At 33.2% G+C, this 25,068-nt stretch overlaps 1 protein-coding gene across 2 annotated transcripts in view; it reads right to left on the bottom strand.

Moving 5' to 3' along the window:
- Pdcd6ip (programmed cell death 6 interacting protein) overlaps positions 1–25,068 on the bottom strand; it is a 75,838-nt gene that overhangs the window by 9,461 nt on the left and 41,309 nt on the right. For both annotated transcript variants that reach the window (XM_005317339.4, XM_005317338.4), the window contains exons 10-15: positions 23,777–23,954; positions 15,187–15,298; positions 14,033–14,202; positions 5,370–5,618; positions 4,467–4,601; positions 2,946–3,040 (exon numbers count right to left, since the gene is read on the bottom strand). In XM_005317339.4, the coding sequence (XP_005317396.1) occupies positions 2,946–3,040; positions 4,467–4,601; positions 5,370–5,618; positions 14,033–14,202; positions 15,187–15,298; positions 23,777–23,954 (939 nt within the window). The remainder of the gene's footprint in view (positions 1–2,945; positions 3,041–4,466; positions 4,602–5,369; positions 5,619–14,032; positions 14,203–15,186; positions 15,299–23,776; positions 23,955–25,068) is intronic.

Consider the following 25,068-nt stretch of genomic DNA (forward strand, 5'->3'; position numbering starts at 1 on the left):
TTGAACCCAGAGCTTTGCACATACTAGGTAAACGCTGTACCACTGAGCTACATCCCCAGCACTTTAAAAAAAAAAAAAAAAAAGACAGGGTCTTGCTAAACTGCCCCAGTGGCCTTCAGCTTGCAATCCTAAGTACCTGGGATTACAGGTATATGACACTGCATCTGGCTCTGAACTAGCTTTAATTAATTAACTAGTCCCAGACATTTGTTTCATAGTAAAACTGCTGTGTTCTACTATGCTAGTGCCAACACTATTATAATAGTTCAAAACTAGAAAACTACTCAAACACTGGTAACAATAGAATAATTTATAGTATATTCACACGATATATATATATAAATATATATATATATATGGATATAAGGGTAAAACAATCTACAAATACAACTGATGAATCTCACAAATACAATGTTGAGTAAAAGCCAATTACAAAGGAGTACATATGATTCTATTTACATAATGTATAGAAAGAAGAAAAAGTAATCCATGCTCTCCTAAGCAATAGAGGTTGTCCATTGGAGTAAATGCCTGAGTGATCGATTCTTGGGGTGCTGAGAATTTCCTATGTTATGAATGTAATCGCTGGCTACCTGGGTAATATCAATTTTTTTTTTAAAGAAAGAGGGAGAGAGAGTGAGAGAGAATTTTTTTTTTAATATTTATTTTTTAGTTCTCGGAGGACACAACATCTTTGTTGGTATGTGGTACTGAGGATCGAACCCGGGCCGCACGCATGCTAGGCGAGCGCTACCGCTTGAGCCACATCCCCAGCCCGGTAATATCAATTTGTAAAATGTACCTTACATGTACCTTTTCGGTGTACATATTTTATTCAATTAAAAAAAAACTTTTAACGAATTTAAGTCTTGGGTATCAACAAAATATTATTTTAACAAAATAAGCCCTCAGATTTTTTAAAAGCTTATGTTATTATATGGTATACTTTTATATCATTCATCTTTCAATCACTGAGCCAAAAACACTTGAAAAGTTTATGACCACCTCAGAACTGATTTTGTTTACAGTACAAATACAGAAATGCACGTGCATATAATAACAAATCTAGTTTTCAAACCAGAAATTTGAAACAAGAAATACTTGAAAATAGCCAGGCACAGTATACACTGTAATCTCAACTCAGAAGACTGATCACAAAGTTCAAGGACAGCCTCTACAATTCAGCAAGATCCCAAACAACATAGAAAGACCTAGTCTAAAAATAAAAAATAAAAAGGGCTGAGGATGTAGCATGATGGTAAAGCATCCCAGAGTTCAATCTTAAGTACCAAAAAAAGAAAGAAATATTTGAAAATATTTCTTCCAAAGAATACCCAAAGCTTCCCTGTGCATAAACAGACCAACTTAAATATTTCTTTTTTAAAAAAATATATCTTAGTTGTAGATGAACACGGTGCCTTTATTTATTTACTTTTATGTGGTGCTGAGAATTGAACCCAGTGCCTCGCATGTGCTAGACAAGCTCTCTACCACTGAGCTACACATCCGGCCCTTAAATATTTTTATTTTCTCCCTTCTTACACAAAAAGCATATTCTGTACTCTTATCCTGTATATTACTTCTTCCTACCTATTTATCTCAGAGATCTTCCCATATCAGTAAATTGAAGATATCCCCCTTTTTAAAATTATTTGCATAGTATTTTGCTGTAGAGATCATAGTTTTATTTATTTCACTAACCCTAGACACTTGATTAATTTCTATTCCTTTACTTGCTGTAAGCAATGCAGAAATAAGCTCATAAATATATCATTTCTAGTACATATAGCCTCAGAAGCTTCAAAACCAGAATAGCAAGATTAAAAGATTGTTTGAATCTATAATTCTGACCTTTACAATTAAATTACCCTATACAAAGATTGCACTATTCTGTACTCTCACAGCAATATATGAAATCTATTTCAACAAAGCACATTATCAAACTCAGATTTTTGCCAAGAAAAAATGTTACCCCAGAGTAATTTTAACTTTTATTTTATATTGGATAAATATTTAATTATAAGAGTAAAATGTATTCCCAGGTTTGCAAAATTTATGTTCACATCCTTTTCCTAGTTTCCTGGGTTTTTTTTCTTCTCATTAATTTAGGAGTTCTTTATAAATAAGGCAAATTTGTTTACTGACTGTGAATAAGTTTCAAATACTGTTTTCCCCCAGAGTTATATCTTGTCTTTGCTTATCAAGTTGCTGGATAGTCTTTTTTTTTCGTTTTTTTTTTTCAATTTTTTAATATTTATTTTTTAGTTTTCGGCGGACACATCTTTGTTTGTATGTGGTGCTGAGGATCAAACCTGGGCCGCACGCATGCCAGGCGAGCGCACTACCACTTGAGCCACATCCTCAGCCCAGGATAGTTGTTTTAATCCATGATATCTGTGTTCAAAATTTTCATATATCCTGTGACAATTTTTTGGTGAATATTCATCTATTAAGTTATGTTCAATTTTGTTCATTTTTTTTTTCTTTTTACCTTTGTATCAATGCTGGGCCAACTCTATTTGATTATTCAGCACAAAATAAGTCCTATGTATTAGCCCACTTTCTCAGTAGTCTCCTTCAGAAGGGTATTTTGCCGTTATTTTCTGAGCTGTTCACCCTGTCTTTTCCATGTTCTATATTTCCTGTCCTACATTAAGAAACCTATTTGCCACTTCAAGATAAACTTTCTATTCATTGGCACTTCCTAAAATCTGCCACACTGAATTGTTTTATTGTCACTTCTATGACCTTACTATACATTCCTACATTTAGTTTCTGATGGTTTTCATCCTTTCATCCCAGATTATGCAGCCATTGGCTTGGTGCTTTCTAAGGAGAAAAGAAGGGAAATTCCTATTTCACACTGCCAAGTTCACCCTAAATGTTTTTATAATATTTTTAAAACAAAATATTTTAAATAAATTTGATACACAAAACAAACTTACTTTAAGAGTTCATCTCTTTCTGTCTTCCGTGCAAACACTATGTCACTGCATTTGTTCTGGAACCTGACCAGGATTTCAGTCAACTCATTGTAAAACTATAAGTAAACAAGAAAACAAGTAATAAACAATAACAATTTTTTAATCTAGGGAGTAGCACCATCTAAAGCTAATTTGCCAAAGATGGTTCAAACTGAAGAACTGAATCCTCTGTACAAGACATATTCACAGCACTTATTAAGCCCAACAACCTAATCTTAAATATAACCTAAAACTTCATTAAAATATAAAAACAGTAAAATCATTTTTAAAGAACACCATCATAGAAATTTAAGTGGCAATAAGTTAAATTTCATGATTATGAACATGTTCCCAATTTCTAGAGAAAATTCTACTACTACATAATGAGGACACTAAAACTAGTTAAGAGGAAGGATTAAATGTATACATTCACTAGAGAAATGTAGGAATCATTTCAGATAATCTTCAAAGAATTTCTGAAGGCTCTCTGCTAAGTTTTCTCTGCTTATCTATTTGAACAAAGTGTTTAAGTCAAACTAAGATGGCATTTTACTATCCTCTGTTTGGAAGGCAATGTAATATTTTCCCTTTCTATTCAGAGGATTTTACATTATACCTTCTGTATCTCCTCAAGACCACTTTATTATATGATCTTTATGGAGTTGAGTATCAAAGGTTCTTATGCATATGAGAAATAAGTTATTGGGGATAAAAAATAAAATAAAAAAATTTAAAAAGGCACTTTCTTAAACTTAAGACATAAGGCAAAGAAGTACTTAAAATATATTCAGTAAGCCAAGCACAGTGGCATGCCTGTAATCTCAGCAAATCGGAAGGCTGAGTCAGGAGGACTACAAGTTTGAGACCAACCTCTGCAACTAAATAAGGCCCTAAGGACTTAGCAAGATCCTGTCTCAAAACAAAATATTAAAACAGCAATGGGGATATGGTTCAGTGGTTAAGTACCCCTAGGTTCAATCCCTGGCACCAAAAAAACATACACACACACACACACACACACACGCACGCACGCGCACACACACACGTGAACCACATACATATTTTAGCACATTGATGCTCGTCTGTGTCTGTGTGTGTGTGTGTATTTTTTTTTTTAAAGTGAGCACTCTGATAGTCAGGCAGATCACAACTCTACCCTCACCAAATCACCATCACAAAATATAAAAGCCTTGTCTCCATTTCACACCATAGACCAGAATTCATTATTCTGTTCCCTCATAATTCACTCAAAATGCTCAACATCCTAACCCTTAAAAAGATATTTTGACATCTCTGTACTAACTCCTGCTACCTAGAATGATTATATCATTTTTTCTGCCAGGTAAAATATACAATCCATTCTTCCAAATTCCAATGAAGGCATCAAAACTAGCAAATTCAAAGCAAAGAAATTTGGTCTAGCTAGAAATACCAATTAACTTCCCAAACTACACTTTCATATCTATACTTGTTAGCTATTGTTTCTTTTGTATTATTTCATACCTTTGTGCCTTCCTTCAAATTAGCTACAAGTTCAACGAAGTTGTCATATGCAGTAGCTAAATTCTTCAAAACCTCTTCTCTTAAGTTAGCTTCATTGTTAGATTGTTTCATTTTTGAAAATTCTTGGTGTGAGACCTTGTTAAAACAAAGATACATAGAATTTATAATTGCTTACAAAATTAATGTACTTTATGTTTAGATACCTTTTTCAGCCATAAAAAGCAGATATGATAATATATGCTTACAGAATTACTTGAAATATCTAATAATATTTGGTTTTGAGGTAGTAAAATGCTTTAAATCTTTTCTTAGGTAAAAATATCACAAATCCAAAGGATGTCAAAACATAACCAAAAATGATTATAGATTTCTATTAATACATATCACAAAAAAATTATTTTAACTTTTCAGATTATATATAAATATTCAAAAGTGAAAAAACATAGTTTAATGTTGTATATTAACTACTAAAAGAGCAAATATTCAAATCTTACTAAATAGTGCAAACTACTTATTTATAAATAAAAATTTTGACTAACTTCTAACATTTAGTTTGGGATTATTTACAAAGCCTGACTAATGTCTGTATGTATTAGTCATTTAATTGCAGGAATCAATAATTCCAACTAATTTTTATTTTTTCTCACATCTTTTAAAAATTTGGAAAAACCCAAAATATCTGATGCATCACAGCATTTCTAAATAGCATGTACCATCTTAGTAACAGAAGAATGGCTTTTTAAAATCATTGTGCCACATTAAATTTTACAAAATATAGATATAGTACATTCCACTCTGAAATTTGTTTCCAATTTCTTTTTCCTAAATGATTACAGGTATTGTGCATGGGTATCCTGTCTGTAATTTTTAAAACATATATCTTATTAAGTATACAAATTTTACCTGAATATTTTTTAGAAGTCCCTCCTGTTTCTTTAGGGATTCCTGAACCTTAGATGTAAGACCTCCATAGATTCGATCCAGTTCAGTAACAGAAAGAGCTTCTTCATTTATCACACCGTCTTGAGCCAGAGCTGTCAAAAACTTGCTTGTCATATCAAAATTCACTGACTTTAGGTCATTCTCAAGACTTTCTCTTTCCTTCTTTACTTCATCAAGATTTGTCAATAAGGATTTTAAGACATTTACAACCTAAATGATTTAAAAAAGACACTTTCATTTAATTGCCAAAGAAAGAAAAAAACAGCAGACAATGTCAGGAAGGAAACAATATACAAAGGTTAATTCATGGTCATCGAAAGATGATTTCTCAGAGAGTAAAGCATATATAAATTGAGCATCAAGTTTATTTAGATGTAATCATTATATACTTTCAGTGGCCTCCAGTTACAGAAACAGGGATAACAACAGTAGCAACCACTACAATGTAACTCCACACCTACTATGTGCCAGACACTATTAAATGTTTCACAAATATAATGTAACACATTTCTTATAATAGCCTATAGGGCATATATTTATTACCTCTATTCCGAAGGTAAAGAAATTGAAGCTCAGAAAAATTATTAGGATCAAGAGATAACATACTGAATCTTAAAGGCAACACCCCCACCAGCCACTAAGATGCAGAAAGCACAATTGTAAATCTTGAGGAACATGCCCTTGTAAAATGAAGGAAATACAAGCACAGGGAAATTGTGTAGCTCCACCCTGGCTCCACCTCTGGTCCAGCCTAATACAGCCCATCTATAAATATTGGACCCCTAGCCCAAACCTCTAGCCCGCATTCTCCCTTCAATGTGTATCTTCCTTCCTAAATAAACCTTTGTCTGACTCAAGCTGAAATTCCTTTCTGTCACATATACCAAGAACCCTGCTGGTCCTGAGCTGAGTACCCTCTCTCCTCCAGGAACTCCTTGGACCTTTCTCCAGACATAGTTCTTCTCCCATGAAAGGACTTTATGTGAAATTTGAGACCTAACTATGCCTAACTCCAAAACCAATCCTCCCTTCCGTCAGAGTACTGGAGATTGAACCCAGTGCCACACATGTACTAAGCAAATGTTCTACCACTGAGCTACATCCCAGCCTTTTTTTTTTTCCCCACCCCACTTCCTTTTTGACAGGATCTCACCAATGGCCCAGGCTGGCCTCCAGCTTGCATTCCTCCTGCCTCAACTCCCAAGTAGCTAGGATTATTGCTGCATGCCACACATCAGCAGCAAAACCCATCTCTTAACCACTCTATTCTACAGAGCCTCCCTGTAATGGCTTTGAGATAAGGTAAGATCTGACTTCATTAAGTAAAATACTCTATTTTGTCTACAGTGAGAGAGAGAAATATATAGAGACAGACATGAAGACAGAAACAGAGATATGAAAAAAGTATGCAAGGTGGATAAAGGGGTTGAGGCTGGGAAACAGCACACAACCAAGGAGACTATGTACCATATATTTATTTTATATGAGGAGGGGAAAGATGGTTACATATATGTCTTTCTATTATTAAGAGTTTTACCTCTTTTATTCAATCCAAGCAACCTCTAACTTGCATCCATATGATTCACTGTATTAACTGTGTTCTAATACCACTTTCAAGCTTCCCCTTTTTCTCATATCTTGCTCTCTTTGCTAGGACTCCAAGGAAGAACACCAACCACAAGCCCTCTATTCTGCTCACCTCAAGAATGCTCGCAGAAAGAAAATTAAGAAAAAGAAAAGGAAAATGCCCATGAACTCTATTTCCACTCTTTTCTTCTCACCAGCAATAATCCAACTCTAATGGATCTCTCCAACTGCCTATTACTGAGAATTCCTGTCCTCCTCTTCCTTCCACAGTCCCAGCTAACTCCCTGACACTAATATCCAGAGTAACATTCCTTTGTAAAGGACAAAGACCTGAGGAAAAGTCCAAGTCTTCTTCTAAATGCAGATGAACTTCTTTTGGGCCTCTGTTTACCACCCATATCTCCTAAGTATCCTAATCTTAAAAGTATTTAAGAAGAAAAAATAAGTTCAATTCTCAGCACCATAAGGGAAGAAAGGGGAGCAAAGAGGAGGCCAGGGGAAGAGAGGATGGCTGCAAAAGCATATATACAGTGTACTCATTTTGAGTGACAGAAAAGGGAAATTAGGATATAAATATACACACATGTGTGTGTGCATATATATGTATTTTTTGCAAAAAGAAAATCAACAAGGACAAATCAGAAATTAATAAATATGGTTACTTCTAGGGAATATATGAGAATGAAGTAGAAGGAACTAATAGAATCGAGATTCCTTTGCACGCACCTTGGAATCAACATTTTTACATATTCAAAATATAAAATTAAACCAAAACAATACAGAAACAAATGAACCTGATTATCAAAATGAAATGTAGTTACATATAAAAAAATATTTCAACTACAACTATCCTCCCTTAGTGGATACAATGGACTTAGTTATTACTATGTAACCCAGGACAGCTTGCTTCCTAGAAAACTCCCTTTTTGCATTTACAAAATAGGAATAGTACATAGTGCACATTCCAGGACCACTGTGAAGACCAAGATAATCCATATAAAGTGTTCAACATAATTTCTAACATAGGGTAAGTGTTTAACCATATTAATATAATTTTTAATTTATTAATTGAGTTTTATTATTTAATTCTATATATGTTGGGAACATATGGACTAAAGGGGCTTAGACATATAAGCATTCAGATATGGATAAAAGATTTGTTATGGGGCTGGGGTTGTGGCTCAGCAGTAGAGCACTCGCTTCACATGTGCAAGACCCTGGGTTCGATCCTCAGCACCACATAAAAATAAATAAGTGAAATAAAGGTATTTTGTCCATCTACAACTAAAAAATTAAAAAAATTGTATTCCCTGTCACTTTTATTTATTTATGGTTTTTAATTTGACTTAGTTTCTCCTGTGGTTGACTATTCCTTTAGTGAGATCCTCCCTTTGCTGGTTTTCACTCTTTTCTTTTCACTTCATCCTCATGGAATATTTTGTTGAGAATGATCTGATAGGCTTTCTAGTTGTGAACTCTTTTAATTTTTGTTTATGATGGAAGGTTTTAATTTCATCCTCAAATCTGAAACTTAATTTTGCTGGATATAAAATTCTTAGTTGAAATCCATTTTCTTTCAGTGCTTGAAATATATTATTCCAAGACCTTCTAGCTTTGAGGGTCTGGGTTGAGAAATCAGTTGAGATCTGAATTGGTTTCCCCTTATACATAATTTGATTTTTTTTCCTCTCCCGGCCTTAAAGATTTTATCTTTATTCTCTGTGTTAGTCATTCTCATTATAATGTATCTTGGTGTGGGTCTCCTGTAATTTTGTACATTTGGAACACTACTATCTTTAAACAGATGGTATACTTTTTTTAATATTTTAATATTTTTTTCAGTTGTCAATGGACCTTTATTTTATATGTTTATATGCGGTGCCGAGAATTGAAGCCAATGCCTCACATATGCTAGGCAGGGGCTCCACCACTGAGCCACCACCCCAGTCCCAGATGGTATACTCTTTTAGAATTATGGAAACTAAGATTCTCTCATCAAAGGATGGTCCAAAGTTGCTGTGGTAACACCCCAAAGTTAGCTAATCACAATAAGTAGTATGAGAAGATAAAATGGTTCAGGCAGATACAACTTCCTCTTCAGTGAAGAACTAACTATACACAGGACAACAGAAATGAGGGACTAGAACCCCTAAGGATTTAAGAACCACAAGTTCTCCTACCAGCTCTAGTTACAAAGAAAAGCTAACCTCCCAACTTACACCATTTTCTTACCAGAGCAGTAAGGAACAAACCAGTATTATTAAATAAGTTCTGTGCTATTTCAAAATGCTATGATTTAACGTCTCTAAAAGAAATGCCATTTTAAACAACTAATCTATAAATGAATTTTTTGGACAGCTACACAAAGATAGCAAGAGACCCCTTATATTAATATATTAATATACAGATCCTCTTTTTCTTTTTAATAATCGTTTATTTACACTAGTTTAAATATATTTCAAGTTGTATGACTTCTGGACTAACTTTAAGAGTGAATGATGTAGAAAATGAATAAAACTACTTTCACAAATAAATGACCATGATAACAAGAAAACTGCCACCTAAATTTTCTTATAAACTCAAATTTGAGACTTAAAATGTTACCACATCAAAGTATATAAATAATTGGAAACCTATGGTATCTATTTGTGTTTTATAAACACTTTCAATTAGTTTTTAACTTCAATTAAATGGATCACTTATATACTTTCTGAACGATTATGTGTTGAGTACTGTTCTAGATGCTACCAACAATCCTGCTGGGGATGTAGCTCAGTGCTAGGATATCTGCCTAGCAGGAGTATGTCCCTGGCTTGATTCCCAGCACTGCAAAATAATAAACAAATGGAGGGGAAGGATTTAAAACAAATACACAACAATAGAGTAATGTGGTAGACAGTTACAAAGATGGGGAAGATAAGCCATCTGAGATTAATGAAAAAGAGGTATTCATGAAAAGGGAAGCTCCCCCACCCCCACCCCAAGAAAATATAAATATAAACATCTTTTTTTTTTGTGGATATCTTTTTTTTTTTTTTAAATATAAACATCTTGAGGCAAGAACAAACTTGACAGGGTCAAAGGAAAGAAAAAAGGGCCAACTGTGTCTGAAGCACAGAAGACACAAAAGGCAGAGTGGAGGGAGATACGGTCAAACAGAACAGCAGGAATAAGATCACCTAGGGTGTCAATACTTCTGTTTCCAATCAGGGGCTGGAAAACGTTTTTGGGAAAGGGCCAAACAAAATATTTTTAGTTTAGCAGGTCACATTCAATGTTGCAGCTATTCAACTCTTGCATTTGTACATATGAACACAGCCATAGGTGATATGCAAATTAAGGAGCCTTGGCTACATTCCAACAAAAACTAATCTATGAATACTAAAGTCTGAATTTCATATAATGCCCACATCATGAAACATTTTTCTTTTAATCTTTTTCAACCATTTAAAAATGTAAAAACAAAACCAAGAGGCCTTCTTTATCTGGTCCTCTTTCTAGTTTGTTGTACAAAACTCTTTATGGCATTTAACAGTACCAAATAATTAGGGACATAAGAAATGCTCTCAATGAAATGTTCAACTTTACCTTTAGACCTCTCCATTTTATTCTCAGAAAAGGCAAACATAAGAATATCTCTACAATAACAGAAAAGCAGGAACCTGATTCAGTTTCCTGACACTAAAGCTAACAAAGAGGTAAAGACACCCCTTTATTAGAGACCACATGCTCAGATAGTTGCTGGCATGTAGTAGGCCTTCCATTCATTCTGAACACTTGTCTATAAGCTTTCTGATATGAAAAAAATCAAGATTAAAACCCATGTATACAGATTCTCTACTCATCTACAAGATGCCTTTGTGTGATTTAGGAAAAACAAAAATCCTCTCAGGGAAGGTGCACAGCTTTGGACAGTGCTCTTCATGCAATACTTCTCATGAAATGAAGGTTTTTTTAAATGCATCCCTCCATTACTCCTGGCCAATATTCTTATGCAGGGGGTTAAAATAAAAGATGCCCTTTACTCTGGCCAGGTTCAACTCCATGGTAGGGCCAAGGCTGTAAGATGGTTTCAGACTCCAGTGGATCAGAGACCCACAATCACAAGCAGTGGTCCAAAGTATTTAATGTAAGAACATTTAAATATAAACTACCAATAATCTGCACTTTTTTCAGAGTATCTCAATATTTAAAACTAGATGCCCAAAGTAAGATAATAAAGTAAGATAATAAGTAAGATAATAGATGCCCAAAGTAAGATAATAAATAAGATAATAGTAAGATAATAAAATAGCCTCACCAACAAGCTTCAATTTCTTAATAAAACATTTATGCTGTATCACTTCAGGAAAATCTAGCTTCAATAAAATAACTTCATACTAATTATAAAAGTTTTCTCCCCTGTGAAATACCACTAAAAATTAACAAAAGCATCCATTTTTATAATTTAATAATATATAAACAAATCAGTGCACATTAATTCTGATTTTGCTCAGCACAAATCATTTTTGCTTTTCTATTAAAAGTAGGAAAATCAAAGGACAAAAGCTGGATATATTCTGGGTCATATATGAGACACCAAAAAGAACAAGGAAGGGATACTTACAGATCTTTTTCTAAAATAGAAAGGTTATCAGAATTTATTGCTATTCCCTGGGTCCACAGTCTCTTTTGGGGGTTTTTTGTTATTCACAAATTAATCTTCTAGTCATTTCCTTTTTTTTTTTTTTTGCACAAAAATGTCACAATTACTTTATTTACAATAGTCAAAATGTGGAAAGAACACAAATATCTATCAATGTATTTAAAAAAAACATGGTATATTCATATAACAACCACTATACCACAGTGGTGGGGAGAAAAAAGTCAGACATATGCAACAATATGAGTCTCAAAGACATGAAGGAACATACATACACACCTACCTACCATGTGAATCTATTTATAAAAATTAAAAACAAAGACATGTGTATTTATAAAAAAATTAAATAAATATAGTTATAAAAATTAAATATATTTATAAAAAATTAAAAACAAAAACTATGTGTAGAGAGGTCACAACAATGATTGCCTCTGGGGATGGAAGCAAGGACCTTCTAATCTAACATCTGGTAAAGATCTGTTGAGTGCAATCATCTCGCTTGCCATTAAATTGAACTGATTGGTTTTAAACATCTCTTTCATCTTTTCTTGATCCTCTTTAGGAATGACAACTGGTTTCCCCATTTCTCCAGGACCTTCATGAGGTTTTTGTACTGGCTCTAGAACATCCCCAGCAGGAAGTCCTCTTTCCTTTTTCTCATCACATTTGTTGCATTCACTGAAGTAAAGCAGCAAGAACATATCCAAAAGTACCCAAATTAAGGAGGTGGCTAGGACCACCTTGCAATATGCAAATTTTCTCATGGCACTTTAAGTCAAATGCAAAATTTTAAACTATATATATATATAAATATACAAAGATCATGAAAATTATTCCAATCCAGTTTCATCAAAAATCACATTCACACCCCCAAAGCAGTTTTTCAAATGAATTAATATTCCAAATCCACATGTCCCACATTTCCTCGCTCTGTGTGCAGCAGCGGGTGCTCCTCCGGGCCGGCCCGGGCGGTCGCGGCGCGGTCCCGCGGGCCACAGCGCCGTCGCTACTGTGGGGCCTCCATCCGCTGCCGCAGGCTCCCCTGTCATTTCCTTTTTTTCTCCCCCATGTCAACCTAGGATCTAATTCCCTGTCTATCAGGTTTCCCCCTTAGAATCAGGTTCCTTGAATACGTAGCTTTCTCTTAAGGATGCTACCCAGCACCCTGGCTGATTTTTACCATACCTCTAGAAGCTACTCAGAACATACCCAATAACTCAGTCCTTCCAAGATCCTATATAAGTCCACTTTTCCTGCTTATTCACCCAGTTGTCATAATATGCCAAATTCTTAAGAAGCCTGCAAGAGTGGTGTTTCCAAATTGCTGAAAATGAAATCCTTGTAGCATATTTTCTATATTGTTCCTGTTGTATTTTTAAACTTTTACTCTTTGCTACAGTTATCTTTGTACACTGAACAATTTTCTACATTGAACCATAAATTGAGAGTAAAGGTTTTGTATGTTTTGTCCATTAATTTTTCAAAGTACCTATTATTACAGTACCTTACAGAATAAGTCTTGTTTGAATAAGTATATGAAATTATTCTATATAAAGACCAATTTGATAACTTCTAAAATCTACTACCCAGGAAACTCATCTTTTTACAGAAGTTTTGAGCAGTATTTCTTGCCCTTTGGCTTATTTTCCTATGTATTTTGGAGCCTCTATCTGATCCTAGTATATTACCCTATCTCATAGTGACCAGCCATTAAATTACATCTGCACTTTTTCCTCTTTTTAGGACTTTTCAACTCAGATACTCTACTATTGATTTTCTCCTTCCTATTATCATTAGAAATACAATGATAATGTTATCCACTTATTAACATGCACACAGAGCTAATCCCAGTGGAATATGATATAAAACAATATAAAATCATGCAAAAAACAAAGAATTGTTGGTCAGAAAAGTATCTAATCAAACTCAGTTGTTTTTGGTTTTTTTTTAAATTTTGTTTTCATTTCAGGCACGTTTCTATATTTCCAAGTCTCTCCCTTTTATAAAACCTGAAATAAATACTGTGACCATATGTAGTACCTAGAATTTAGTACCTAGATTATAAAAGGCATTTGATAAATGAAAAATATTACAGGAAATTAATATTAGAACAATAAACTGTCACACAATGTGTATATGGGTATAACTTTAAATATAATGACCCCAACTAACTCCTCTGTGTGTGTGTCTCTCTCTTTTTTTTTTTTTTTTTGTGATGCTGGGAATCAAATCCAGGGCCTTATTTATGCTAAGCAAGTACTGTGCCACTGAGCTATAGCTCAAATTTCTGCATTTTTTAAACTATGACAATAAGACATTATCAGTTCATTGTATATAATAGCTCAAACAGTTTTCTTAAGCAGATGACCACCCACAACAAAATGCACCCTCTCACCTCACTGCCCTGCATGGTCTTGGCTGGGTTAGCAGAGGGGATGGCAGCATTCAGCTCAGGCTCCGGCTTACACAGAAGAGCAATGATGTCACGATGAGACTGATAACGTTCTTTCACTTGCCCATCTGCTTGCACAGCTTTATCTAAAACTGTCCTGAAGTTGGTTCCCTCTGGGAAGCAGGGGGGAAAATTTCCAGAGCTCAGTAATGACTGTAACAGCAATGTTTATGAGGTGGCTGTACTTTTAGTTCTGGTCTTCAACTTTACTTATGCTCCTTTATGGCCCAAATTTACTAGATAATAAAAACTCAATTCCTATCAATCTTTGCATTTTTGTCTTTGGAAAACTGACAAAATCATTTGTAAAATCAAGGACACAGCTACATTTTAAAATATATTTGGTGATCAGTGTCTGCCAAATATAACTCAAGAATATACAAAGAAATCAACAAAAACAAATCACTCCAAATATTTGTATAACTTATTCAACTAGTATTCTCTCAAAGAAACAACCTGACTAGAAAGAATAACGTTTTTAGAAAAATTTCAATAGTATATAACATCTCTTTTGCAGAGAGAAATAAAACAAGTCTTGTTGAGTGGATGAAGACATCCACTCAACAAGCACAAAATCTTAATAATCAAAGTCTTATAAAGTATATTTTTTACTTCAAAGTAATTCTTAAAACTCATTTTTTCAGCATCCAGGATTCACTACCAAGAGAAAAAAAAACATCATCATACATATGAGTTCACACCATTTTAAAAGATACAGAGTTTGGAGAATTGACAGATCAGTTTAATTTTCACTTTATACCTTCTTAAGAATATGAACTTAGGCTGGGGTTGTAGCTCAGTGGTAGAGCGCTTGCCTACCATGTGTGAGGCACTGAGTTTGATCCTCAGCAACACATATAAGTAAAATAAAGATATTGTATCCATCTACAACTATAAAGAAAGAAAAAAAGAATCCAACCTTTTAACAGTGGGCATGGATTACATTTGTTACTTTTTACCTTTATCCTAAACTGAGGGGAAAAAAATCTGGTTTTACAAACTGTCAGTAAATATGAGCTTACAACTGAGTCCAACTTAAGCAAAAAGGTGGGTCCAAATTCAGAGTTTGAGTAAAGGTCATTTATACCCATTTTTACCTGCTCTTAAAGGCTTATAGAGTTCATTAGACGGTGTCCTTTGCCAGCGTTCCGTGAATTTTGCTCTTAAATCATTATCAGTTGCTTCTTCTTCATCCAAAAATCTTAATGACTTAAAAAAGAGGGAAAAAAATCAAGATATTATTTTCAGCATACAAATTTTAAAGCAATTTTAAAATAATCACCCCCACTATAAATGAGTTTAGTGAGACTGAAATACTCCTATACTTCTGAATAGAAATAAACTAGTTTTTGTTGTTGCAGAAAACCAAGGTATATGTTTAACAAAAAGTAACAAAGATTTAAGATTGTTAGCCGTTTTCTCATTAAAATAAAAAAAAAGAAAAAAACAAGAGATTACTTATATCCAAATACAAGACTACTTTAAAGAAAGTTTTACGGTTAAAATAAAGAAACAGAAGCCATAATAAAAACCTTTCAATTTCAGAAGCCATAAATAAAGCAAAGGGGAAAAGTGATTAACTACATGAAAATAAAAGACTTCCATCCCAGTACAAGAGACTGAACACTGTGTTTTTAACATATTTTTTAAAGTGTTCCTTTAATGTTTAGCTGAAAAGAAATACAAGGAAGTGCTAATTTATCAATGGACACAAATGCTAAAGTATCTCACTATCCCTGATGACTTAGGGCAGAGAACAACAAACTTTTCTGTCACACATCAGAAAGCAAATATTTTGGACTACATAGGTTACATACAATATGTCACTTATTCTTGTTTTACAATCCTCTGAAAAACAGCAAAAATCATCCTCCAAATAAAATCAAAATGAACCAAACAAAAATGGGCCAAAAATCGAAACTGGCCCACCATCTATGCTTTGCCAGATATGTAGTTCTTCACGACATAAAATAGGCACTGAACACAAAAGGAAGAAACACGGATAGGTGGAGTCAACAAAAGTGAGAGGTCAGATAAAAAGCACTCTCCTCCATCAAATCAGGACACTTCTAAACTCTCAGGAAATTAATTTCTAAAAAGCAAAACAGTCCAACAGAAGGAAACCTGACTGACCAGATTCTGGCTCTAAATAGAAAAGTGATACCACCTAAGAGTCTTAAATCAAAAGCCTACCCATCGGACTAGAAATCACACATCTTAATAGGAACTTCTGATTAGAACATTAGCCACAGAAAGAAGGGGGCAAAAAAAAACAAGTTTAAAGAGGAATCAGGTATATCAGTTATATCTCTGCAGCTTTTAGGTACCCATTAATGTCCTAATTTTATTATGTTTTTCATCTCTAGAAATTCTATTTGGCTCTTTTTCAGTGTTCTGCTTTTTTTTTTTTTAACAGCAAAATTAAACACAAATCCTATCTAAAAGAATTCACTTTAAACCCAGACCTCAAAGAATTCCCACCAGTTACAGCAAATGTGAATTCACAAATAAAAATCATTCAACACTAAATGTAATGTAGTATTTTGTAGTGAATCATGGAACAGAACATCAGTGAAAAACCAGTAAAATCTGAGTAATAATATTATGCCAATGCTTAATTTCTTAGTTGTAACAAATGTACCATGACTATGTAAGATTTTAACGTGGGAGGAACTGGGTGAAGAATATATAGGAACTCTGCACTGAATCTGTTAACTTTTCTGTAAATCTAACACTATCACAAAATAAGTAGTTTTTAAAATTACAAAATATAGACAAAAAGAAATTGAATGAGAAAACAATCCCTATTTAAAACAAATTACAAATCAGAGTCAAACTCATAAAGATTGGAGATACTAGCATAATAAAATGAAAGAACATAAAATATACTTAATATATTTTAAGAAATTAGAAATAAAGGTATAACATAGGAGAAAGAGACTAGGAAACACTAAAAAAGAGCCAAATAGAATTTCTAGAGATGAAAAACATAATAAAATTAGGACATTAATGGGTACCTAAAAAATGCATTCTCTTCAGTTATATCTCTGCAGCAACTGGAAGATTCTTAGACCAAAACAACTGTGAATGAAAGAAGCACAATGAAGCAAAGTGCACAAAGTGAGAGGTTAAGAGATATGGAAAATTAAGTGAAAAGATTCAACATACAAATAATCAGAGATCCAGAAAGTGAGAGAATAGGGGAAAAGCAATAGTCAAGGAAGTGAAAACTAAAACTAAACATTTTCCAGGATAGATAAAAGATATAACTCCTTCAATTCAGTGCACCCAATGAAATAGCAAGCAACTTTAAGGAAACTCAGACACATAATAATAAATTTCAAAGAAAAGATATAACAGTGTGTAACTTCAATGCCTCGTTCCAAAAAAAAAGGAATGAGCAACAATAAAACCAAAAAAAAAGCAAGAGAATGGAATGGGAAAAGAGGCTAGAGCAAAGAAAACCACAGAACTCTAAGTGAGACAAATATAAAATACAAACTATAGTAGAATGATTCTGAATGTATGGATATAAGCAGTTAATACAAATAGACTTAACCCTCCAGGTAGAGACAAAGATTTTCAAACTAAATTAGAAAGAAAAATACTGCTATGTGCTATTTACAAAACACATAACTATAGGTTGAGCATCCCTAATCCAAAAATCCAAAATCTGAAATGTTCCAAACTTTAAAACTTTTGAGCACCAACGTAATACCAGAAATGGAAAATTCCATAGCTGATTTCATGTAACAGGTCAAAATAAAAACACAGTCACACTAAAAATATTGTGTTGAATTGCCTTCAGGATGTGTACACATTACATATTAAACAGATGAATTTCACATTTAGACTTTGGTCCACTCCCCACAATATCTCTTTATATATGTGAATATTCCTAAATCCAAAAAATAAAAAATAAAAATAAAAACACTTTCAGATAAGAGATACTCAATCTGTGTAAGGACACACAAGTTAAAAGCCGGACAAAGACACTACAAAAAAACTAAAGACCAACATCCCTCACAATATAGTGTAAAATCTTTAACAATATACTATCAAACCAAATCCAGCAGCACATCAAAGATTATATACCATGACCAAGAAGGATATCCCAGGAATGCAAGATGGTTCACATCTGAAAATCAATTAATGTAATATATCATATTAGTAGAATGAAGACAAAAACGTTATGATCATCTTAAGAGATGCAGAAAAAAGTATTTGACAAAATCCATCACTCTTTCATGATAAAAAAACATTCCACAAACTACAAATAGAAAGGAACTTTCTCAACCTGATAAAGGCCATCTATGATAAAAACCCACAACTAACATCACACAGTCATGTTCCATATACCCATATTTTGGTCAATGACAGAATTACAATATACAATGGTAGTACCAGAAGGTTATTTCACCTAGTGATGTCCTAGCCATTTTAAGTTTGTGTAAGTAAATGCTATGATGTTTGCAAGATAACAGATTCACCTAGCAAGTATTTCTCAGAACATATCCCTGATATAAAGTGATACATGACTGTACTGAATAGTCAAACGCTAGAAGCTTTCCCCATAAGATCAGGAACAAGACCAGGATGTTCATTCTCAATATTCATAACTTGCCAGGGAAATTAGGCAAGAAAAATAAAAGGCATCCAAATTATTAAAGAAAAAGTAAAACTCTCTCTATAGTTGCACTTCACTCAACCTTACACACAGAAAATCCCAAAGATTCCACAAAATAATTATTAAAGACAATAAATGAATCCAATAAACTCAAAGATAAATTCCACATACGAAAATTTCTTGTATTTCTAGCAATGCACAATCAAAATAGGAAATTAAAACTAATAGCAACAAAAGGAATAAAATATTTAGAAATAAATTTAACCGAAGAGGTACAACATTTGTACACTGAAAACTATAAAACACTGATGAAAAAATTAACGACATTTTTATAAATGGAAAAATATCCTATGTTCATGAATTTCAAGATTTAATATTAAGGGGCCAGGGATATGGCTCAAGCGGTAGCGCGCTCGCCTGGCATGTGTGTGGCCCAGGTTTGATCCTTAGCATCACATACAAACAAAGATGTTGTGTCCGCTGAGAACTAAAAAATAAATATTAAAATATTCTCTTTCTCTCTCTCTCTCTCTCTCTCTCTCTTAAAAAAAAAAGATTTAATATTAAGACTGGCACTACTCTCCAAATTGATTTAAAGAATCAATGCAGCCAGGTGTGATAGCACACACCTGTAATCCCAGCAACTCAGAATGCTGAGGCAAGAGGATCCAAAGTTCAAAGCCAGCCTCAGCAACTCAGCAAGGCCCTAAGCAACTCAGCAAGACCCTGTCTCAAAAAAAAAAAAAAAAAAGGATGAGAACGTGGCTCAATTTAAGCACCCCTGTGTTCAAAAAATAAAATAAAAAGATTAAATGCAATCCTTATCAAAGTTCCAATCTTATTTTCCATAGAACAAGTCGATCCTAAAATTCATTTGGAATTGCAGAAATACCCAAATAGAGAAAACAATCTTTAAAAAGAGCAAAGTTGTACAATTTAAGATTCTCTCCCCCCATTTCAAAAAATACAACAAAACTACAATAATAAAACAATATGGCACAGGCTTAGACATATCAAGTGATTTTCCATAAAGGTGCCTAGGCCATTCTCTTCAATAAATGATGCTAGAACAGAATAACTATATGCAAAATATGATGTTGGACATTTACCTCACGTCACCATTCAAGATTTATTTCAAAACTTAGCAAACACCTAAACAGAAAAGCTAAAACCATGAGACTCTTAGAAGACCACATTAATGGTAAGTCTTCATGACTTTCAATTTTTTTCAATGGAATCCTAAATATAACACCAAAAACACAAGGAACAAAGGGACACTAGATAAACTGTACTTCATCAAAACTGAAAACTTTTCCGCATCAAAGAATAGTACCCAAAGACAGAAAAGACAATCCACAGAATAAAAGAAGGTACCTGTTAATCATACAGCTGATAAGGTCTAGCATCCAAACATGTGGATATAAAATTCACTATTAACTTCTATAAAGTATATGATTGAGCGGCTTTTAGTACATTTAAAAGTATGTTAAAGAATTCTTACAATTCAACAAAAAGACAACCCAATTTTTTAAAAAGGTCAAAGGTGAATAGACATTTTTCCAAAGATATACAAAGGGCAAATAATCACAGGGAAAGATGACCAATATCATTAACCATTAGGAAAACACAAATCAAAGCCACAATGAATATGTGAAAGCATGACCAATGTGATTGTGCAACCTGTATACTGCATACTCAGAAAAATGAGAAATTATATCCCATCTGATTCAATGTATGATATGTCAAGGTCATTGTACTGTCATGTGTAACTAATTAAAACAAATTTTAAAAAATAATTTTTAAAAAAAGCCACAATGAGATACTTCATACACATTAGGTCAACTATAATTTTTTTTCTTAAGAAAATTATGATTGGCAAGGATGTGGACAAACTGGAACATTTACGTACTGCTGGTAAAAATGTAAAATGGTGCAGCTATTTGGGAGAGTGTTTAGCAGTTCCTCAAAAAATGAGACCATATGACCCGCTACTCTGCTCCCAGGTGTATATACCCAAGAGAAATGAAAAGTAGTGGTTAGATAAAAACGTATCTTCATATAACAGTACTATTCAAAATAGATAAAAAAGTGGCAACAATTTAAACATTCATCAATTGAGGAATGGACTAACAAAATATGGTATATCCACACAATGGAATATTATAAGGCCATAAAAAGAAATGAAATATTAACACATGCTATAATGTGGATGAACCTTGAAAACATTATGCTAAGTAAAAAAGAGCCAAACTCAAAAAAAGGGCCAAATATTGTAGGATTCCATTTATATGAAATGTCCAAAACAGGCAAATCCACAGGCAGAAATGGAATTAGTGTGGTTGCCAAAGGCAGAGAGAAAGGGAAAAAGAGAGGTGACTGCAAATTCTCTGGGAGGAAGAAAAATGTTCTGGAATTAGGTATCAATTTTCACAGAACATTGTGAATGTACTAAAAGCCACTCAATTGTACACTTTAAAAGAGTTTAATAGTGAATTTTATGTTATATGAATTTAAACTAAAAAATAAAACAGAAAAACGAATATGGATGTAAAATAGAGGCTTTATTTTTTTTTTAAACAGAACCAATAAGGCATCTTGGAAATAAAAGATCAAATAAATCAAACACGTACACACACACACACACACACACACACACAAAGACAATGGCTGAAGAACCAAAAAACTCAGCTGATTTGTCCCTTAATGAATTAGAAGAATGACCTGAGATAGTCTCTCTGAAAGAACAACACAAAGAGAAAAAATAAAATATACAGTAAGGTCCAGAACCATCACCATCAGTCTACCAGGAACTCATAAGGAAATAATGGAAGGGATGGGGAAAAAGGAATCTAAAGAAATAGAACCCCCAAACAGGAATCTAATGTGTAAAGAACTCAACAGGTCCCAAACATGATATATTATTTACAAAAGAAAAAATAGGTAAACACTTCACCAAATTTTTGAAATTAAGATTAAACAAAATGATTAAAAGCTACCACTGACAAAAACAACTCAAATCAAGTACCAGCTTTACAACTTACTTCACAACTTATAGCTTACTTAAAATGAGACTCTAGGAGTACAAATGGCAAATAGTAACCCTAAGTCATTAGGCAGTTAGAAATGTCAAGATAAATAAAAGCACTTCGTTTTTATAGACAACAGACATACAATATACACCAATGTCTGTATAAGATAAACTTTTTTCACACAGTATTTTTTAAGGAGATGCTTCTTACAACTAATATATATTTCATCAGGCAATGTCCTTATCAAAAAAAAAAAAACTTGTTACAGAATCAAACACATCTTCCAATAAATGACATCTCAAAATCAAGAAAATACAATACTATTTAATATTTATATAATTACTAAGTAGCAGACATGTGTGTTATCCCACTTTACAACTCTACAGGCTATTACTATTATTATTACTATTTTCTAGGTGAGTCAGCTGATACATGAAGATGTTAAACACTTTGCCCAGAGTCACAGCTAGATATAAGAGGTAAGAATCAAATCCAAATATAATTCCACACTGAGACTTTAACCACTGACTGAACTATGTGTAAATTATGAAGTATCAAATAAAAATTTATTCTTATAACTTCTATTTACTAAATGCTCCTGGAATGCTTTCTATTTGACTCATCATGTCTGCTATTTTTCAGGGTTTGTCTGCCCCACACACAATCTAATAATTTTTCTTGATGCCATCACTTACATGTGATTTCTAACAACTCTTCACTTTCTTTTCCCTATGTCTACCTGCTATTTCTAGTGTCCATTCAATTGCAACACAAGATGACAGCTTGCTTGGCCCACAAATCAGCAGTACTGAAAGGACTATAAGGTATTATGATTATAAAGTCTATAACCTCTTTTAAAGGACATGTAAATGACTGGAAACCTGATTAAGATTAAGATTTTGATTCAGTAAATCTGGAGTGAGGCCTGAGCTCAACACAGTAATGATCTAATACTAAAATATGTAAACACTCAATTTACTTGAATTTTTCAGATTACTAACTCTGTCTACATAGATAAGGTAGGTGATGACTTAATAATTAATGTAGAATCCCTCATGAATAGCAGCCTTCCAGAGTTGATAATGCAGTAAGTTTCCATCCTAAGCTTTTTCAAAAGTTGATTTGCACTGGAAAAATGAATAACAACCATCACTACCATCAACAGTTATAAATGCAATACTATCATCAGAATAGTAACATAACAGTAATAACAACTATAATTTATTAAGCACATTCTGTGTGTCTCTGAGGGCAGGCATTTCACCGTTTTAATTTTATCTTTTAGGTAATCCTGGGAGGTAAACAGTCTCATCTACAAGATCCATACTGTTATTATAAGTATTCTAAGTATTTAAATGCTCTGCCTCTCTCCCAATGTACTTGGAAATTATGTAAATGTAATATCCTCTGAAAGTTAAATGAAAAAATCAAAATATCAAGAACTGATAAGAGAGGTCACCTAAAGAGAGGATTCCAAAACTGGCCAGACCTTATAATTAGTTTCAAAGTATCTAGAGCTAAAGAAAGAAAATGTATCAATTAGGGAAAAAGATGAAGACACCATAAAAAATTTACATTGGTAAACAGTAGGCTTTAGTTTAAAAAAAAAACTTTACAAAATGTTTTATTCCTGTTAATAAAATTCCATCTTTACTGGTAAATAAACGTAGAAGTTTTATAAAACATTTGATGGCCTAACTTCCTTTGTCTGACTCCATATTCCTCAAGAAACCTGATCTGCCTAAATAGAAATGAAATAATTAATTACAAAGACTTCAGTTTGTGTGATAGTGATTCGTACAGCATACATTAGTCATATGAGTTTTATTAACATGCATTTATTTGCTCTTAAGGTAAGAATGAACTCATTCAACCAGGATTCCCCTTGAGAGTTAGGAGCAAGCCTTGGCACCACAGTAAATTCTGGGGCCAAGATGATGAGTATTATCCTATGAAACCTTCCAGGCCTCATTTCTGTTGAACACCAAGAGATCAAGTTTTTATTCGAAAAGTAAATCTTTTAAAACATACCTCATCTAAAATTTCTCTATTTCTTTGTAGTAGTTCAGGTAGTTCTTTGATCAACTGATCAACAGTCTGGATACCACCCTGTTCAATTACTGATGTGGACTTAGTTAATATAGATTGAGGTACAGTATCTCCAGACACATCTTCAATTGCTGCTGGAAGATTAAGGGAAGCTAACACACTGAAAAAAATAAAATATTATGTCATGTTTAAGTCTAAACCACTTTTAAAATCTTAATTGCCTATATCCAAATCAATGGCAATAAAGTTAGCATCTAAAAAATGCAGATAATCCCAACTAACAGAAAAATAAAGCAAAGGATAAAGGAAAAGACAGATTTTTTAAGACAAAATCATTACAAAATTAAGTTATTTAAGTTCATAGTTCACAAGTATAAGCCAAGAAGAAAAATTATGACAGCATTAAGATATCTAATATATTAGTTCAAGACTAGCTTCAGCAATTTAGAGGCCCTAAGCAACTGAGCAAGAGACCCTGTCTCAAAATGAAAAATTTTTAAAAAGGGTTAGGGATGTGGTTCATTAGTTAAGCACCCCTGGGTACAATCCCTGGTACCCCTACCAAAAAAAAAAAAATTTTTTTTCTTTAAAAAAGCAGTCTTTTATGACACTTTTGATGGTAACACTGTCACTAACAAACCAGAAATAATAATAGCTAAATTTGATATTATTTAAGCAAAATATCAATAGAAGAATAGGAAAGCTAAGTATTAATTACAGTATTAATTAATTTACCTATTCTCAGCTTTGTGGTGCAATAACAATTTTTCACTTACTTCCTTTACATGATAGGAATGGGGGACTTACCCCTTCCTACTATTCATAAAGACAAAAAGCAAATAACATGATATAATGTAATAAACTGCTCAGAAAACAAGTTCTATATAAACTCAGGGTGCCTCTTATCATATGGAAGAGGAAATTATTGTTGCATTCTTGCGAGATAAAGAAAAATGATGTCAAATTCTATGCATTCATCAAAATGATAAATCAAGACTAGGTCAAGTCTAGGATAATATGCTCTCCATCACATATATCTACCAAAGGCCTTGTCTCCAAAATATATAAAGAACTCTTTAAAGATAATTAAGAAGGAAAAACTGAATTTAAAAAAGGAGCCAAATGACTGGTGTGGAGCTCAGTAGAAGAGCACTTAAGCTAGATGCACAAGGCCTAGGTTCCATCTCCAGCATCATAAAAATAAAAAGGAATCTGATGTTTCAACTGACCACTTCATAAAAGATATATAAATAGCTACTGAACACATGAAAAGT

This window comes from Ictidomys tridecemlineatus, chromosome 2 (assembly GCF_052094955.1).
Source record: "Ictidomys tridecemlineatus isolate mIctTri1 chromosome 2, mIctTri1.hap1, whole genome shotgun sequence".
NCBI classification, from domain to species: Eukaryota; Metazoa; Chordata; class Mammalia; order Rodentia; family Sciuridae; genus Ictidomys; species Ictidomys tridecemlineatus.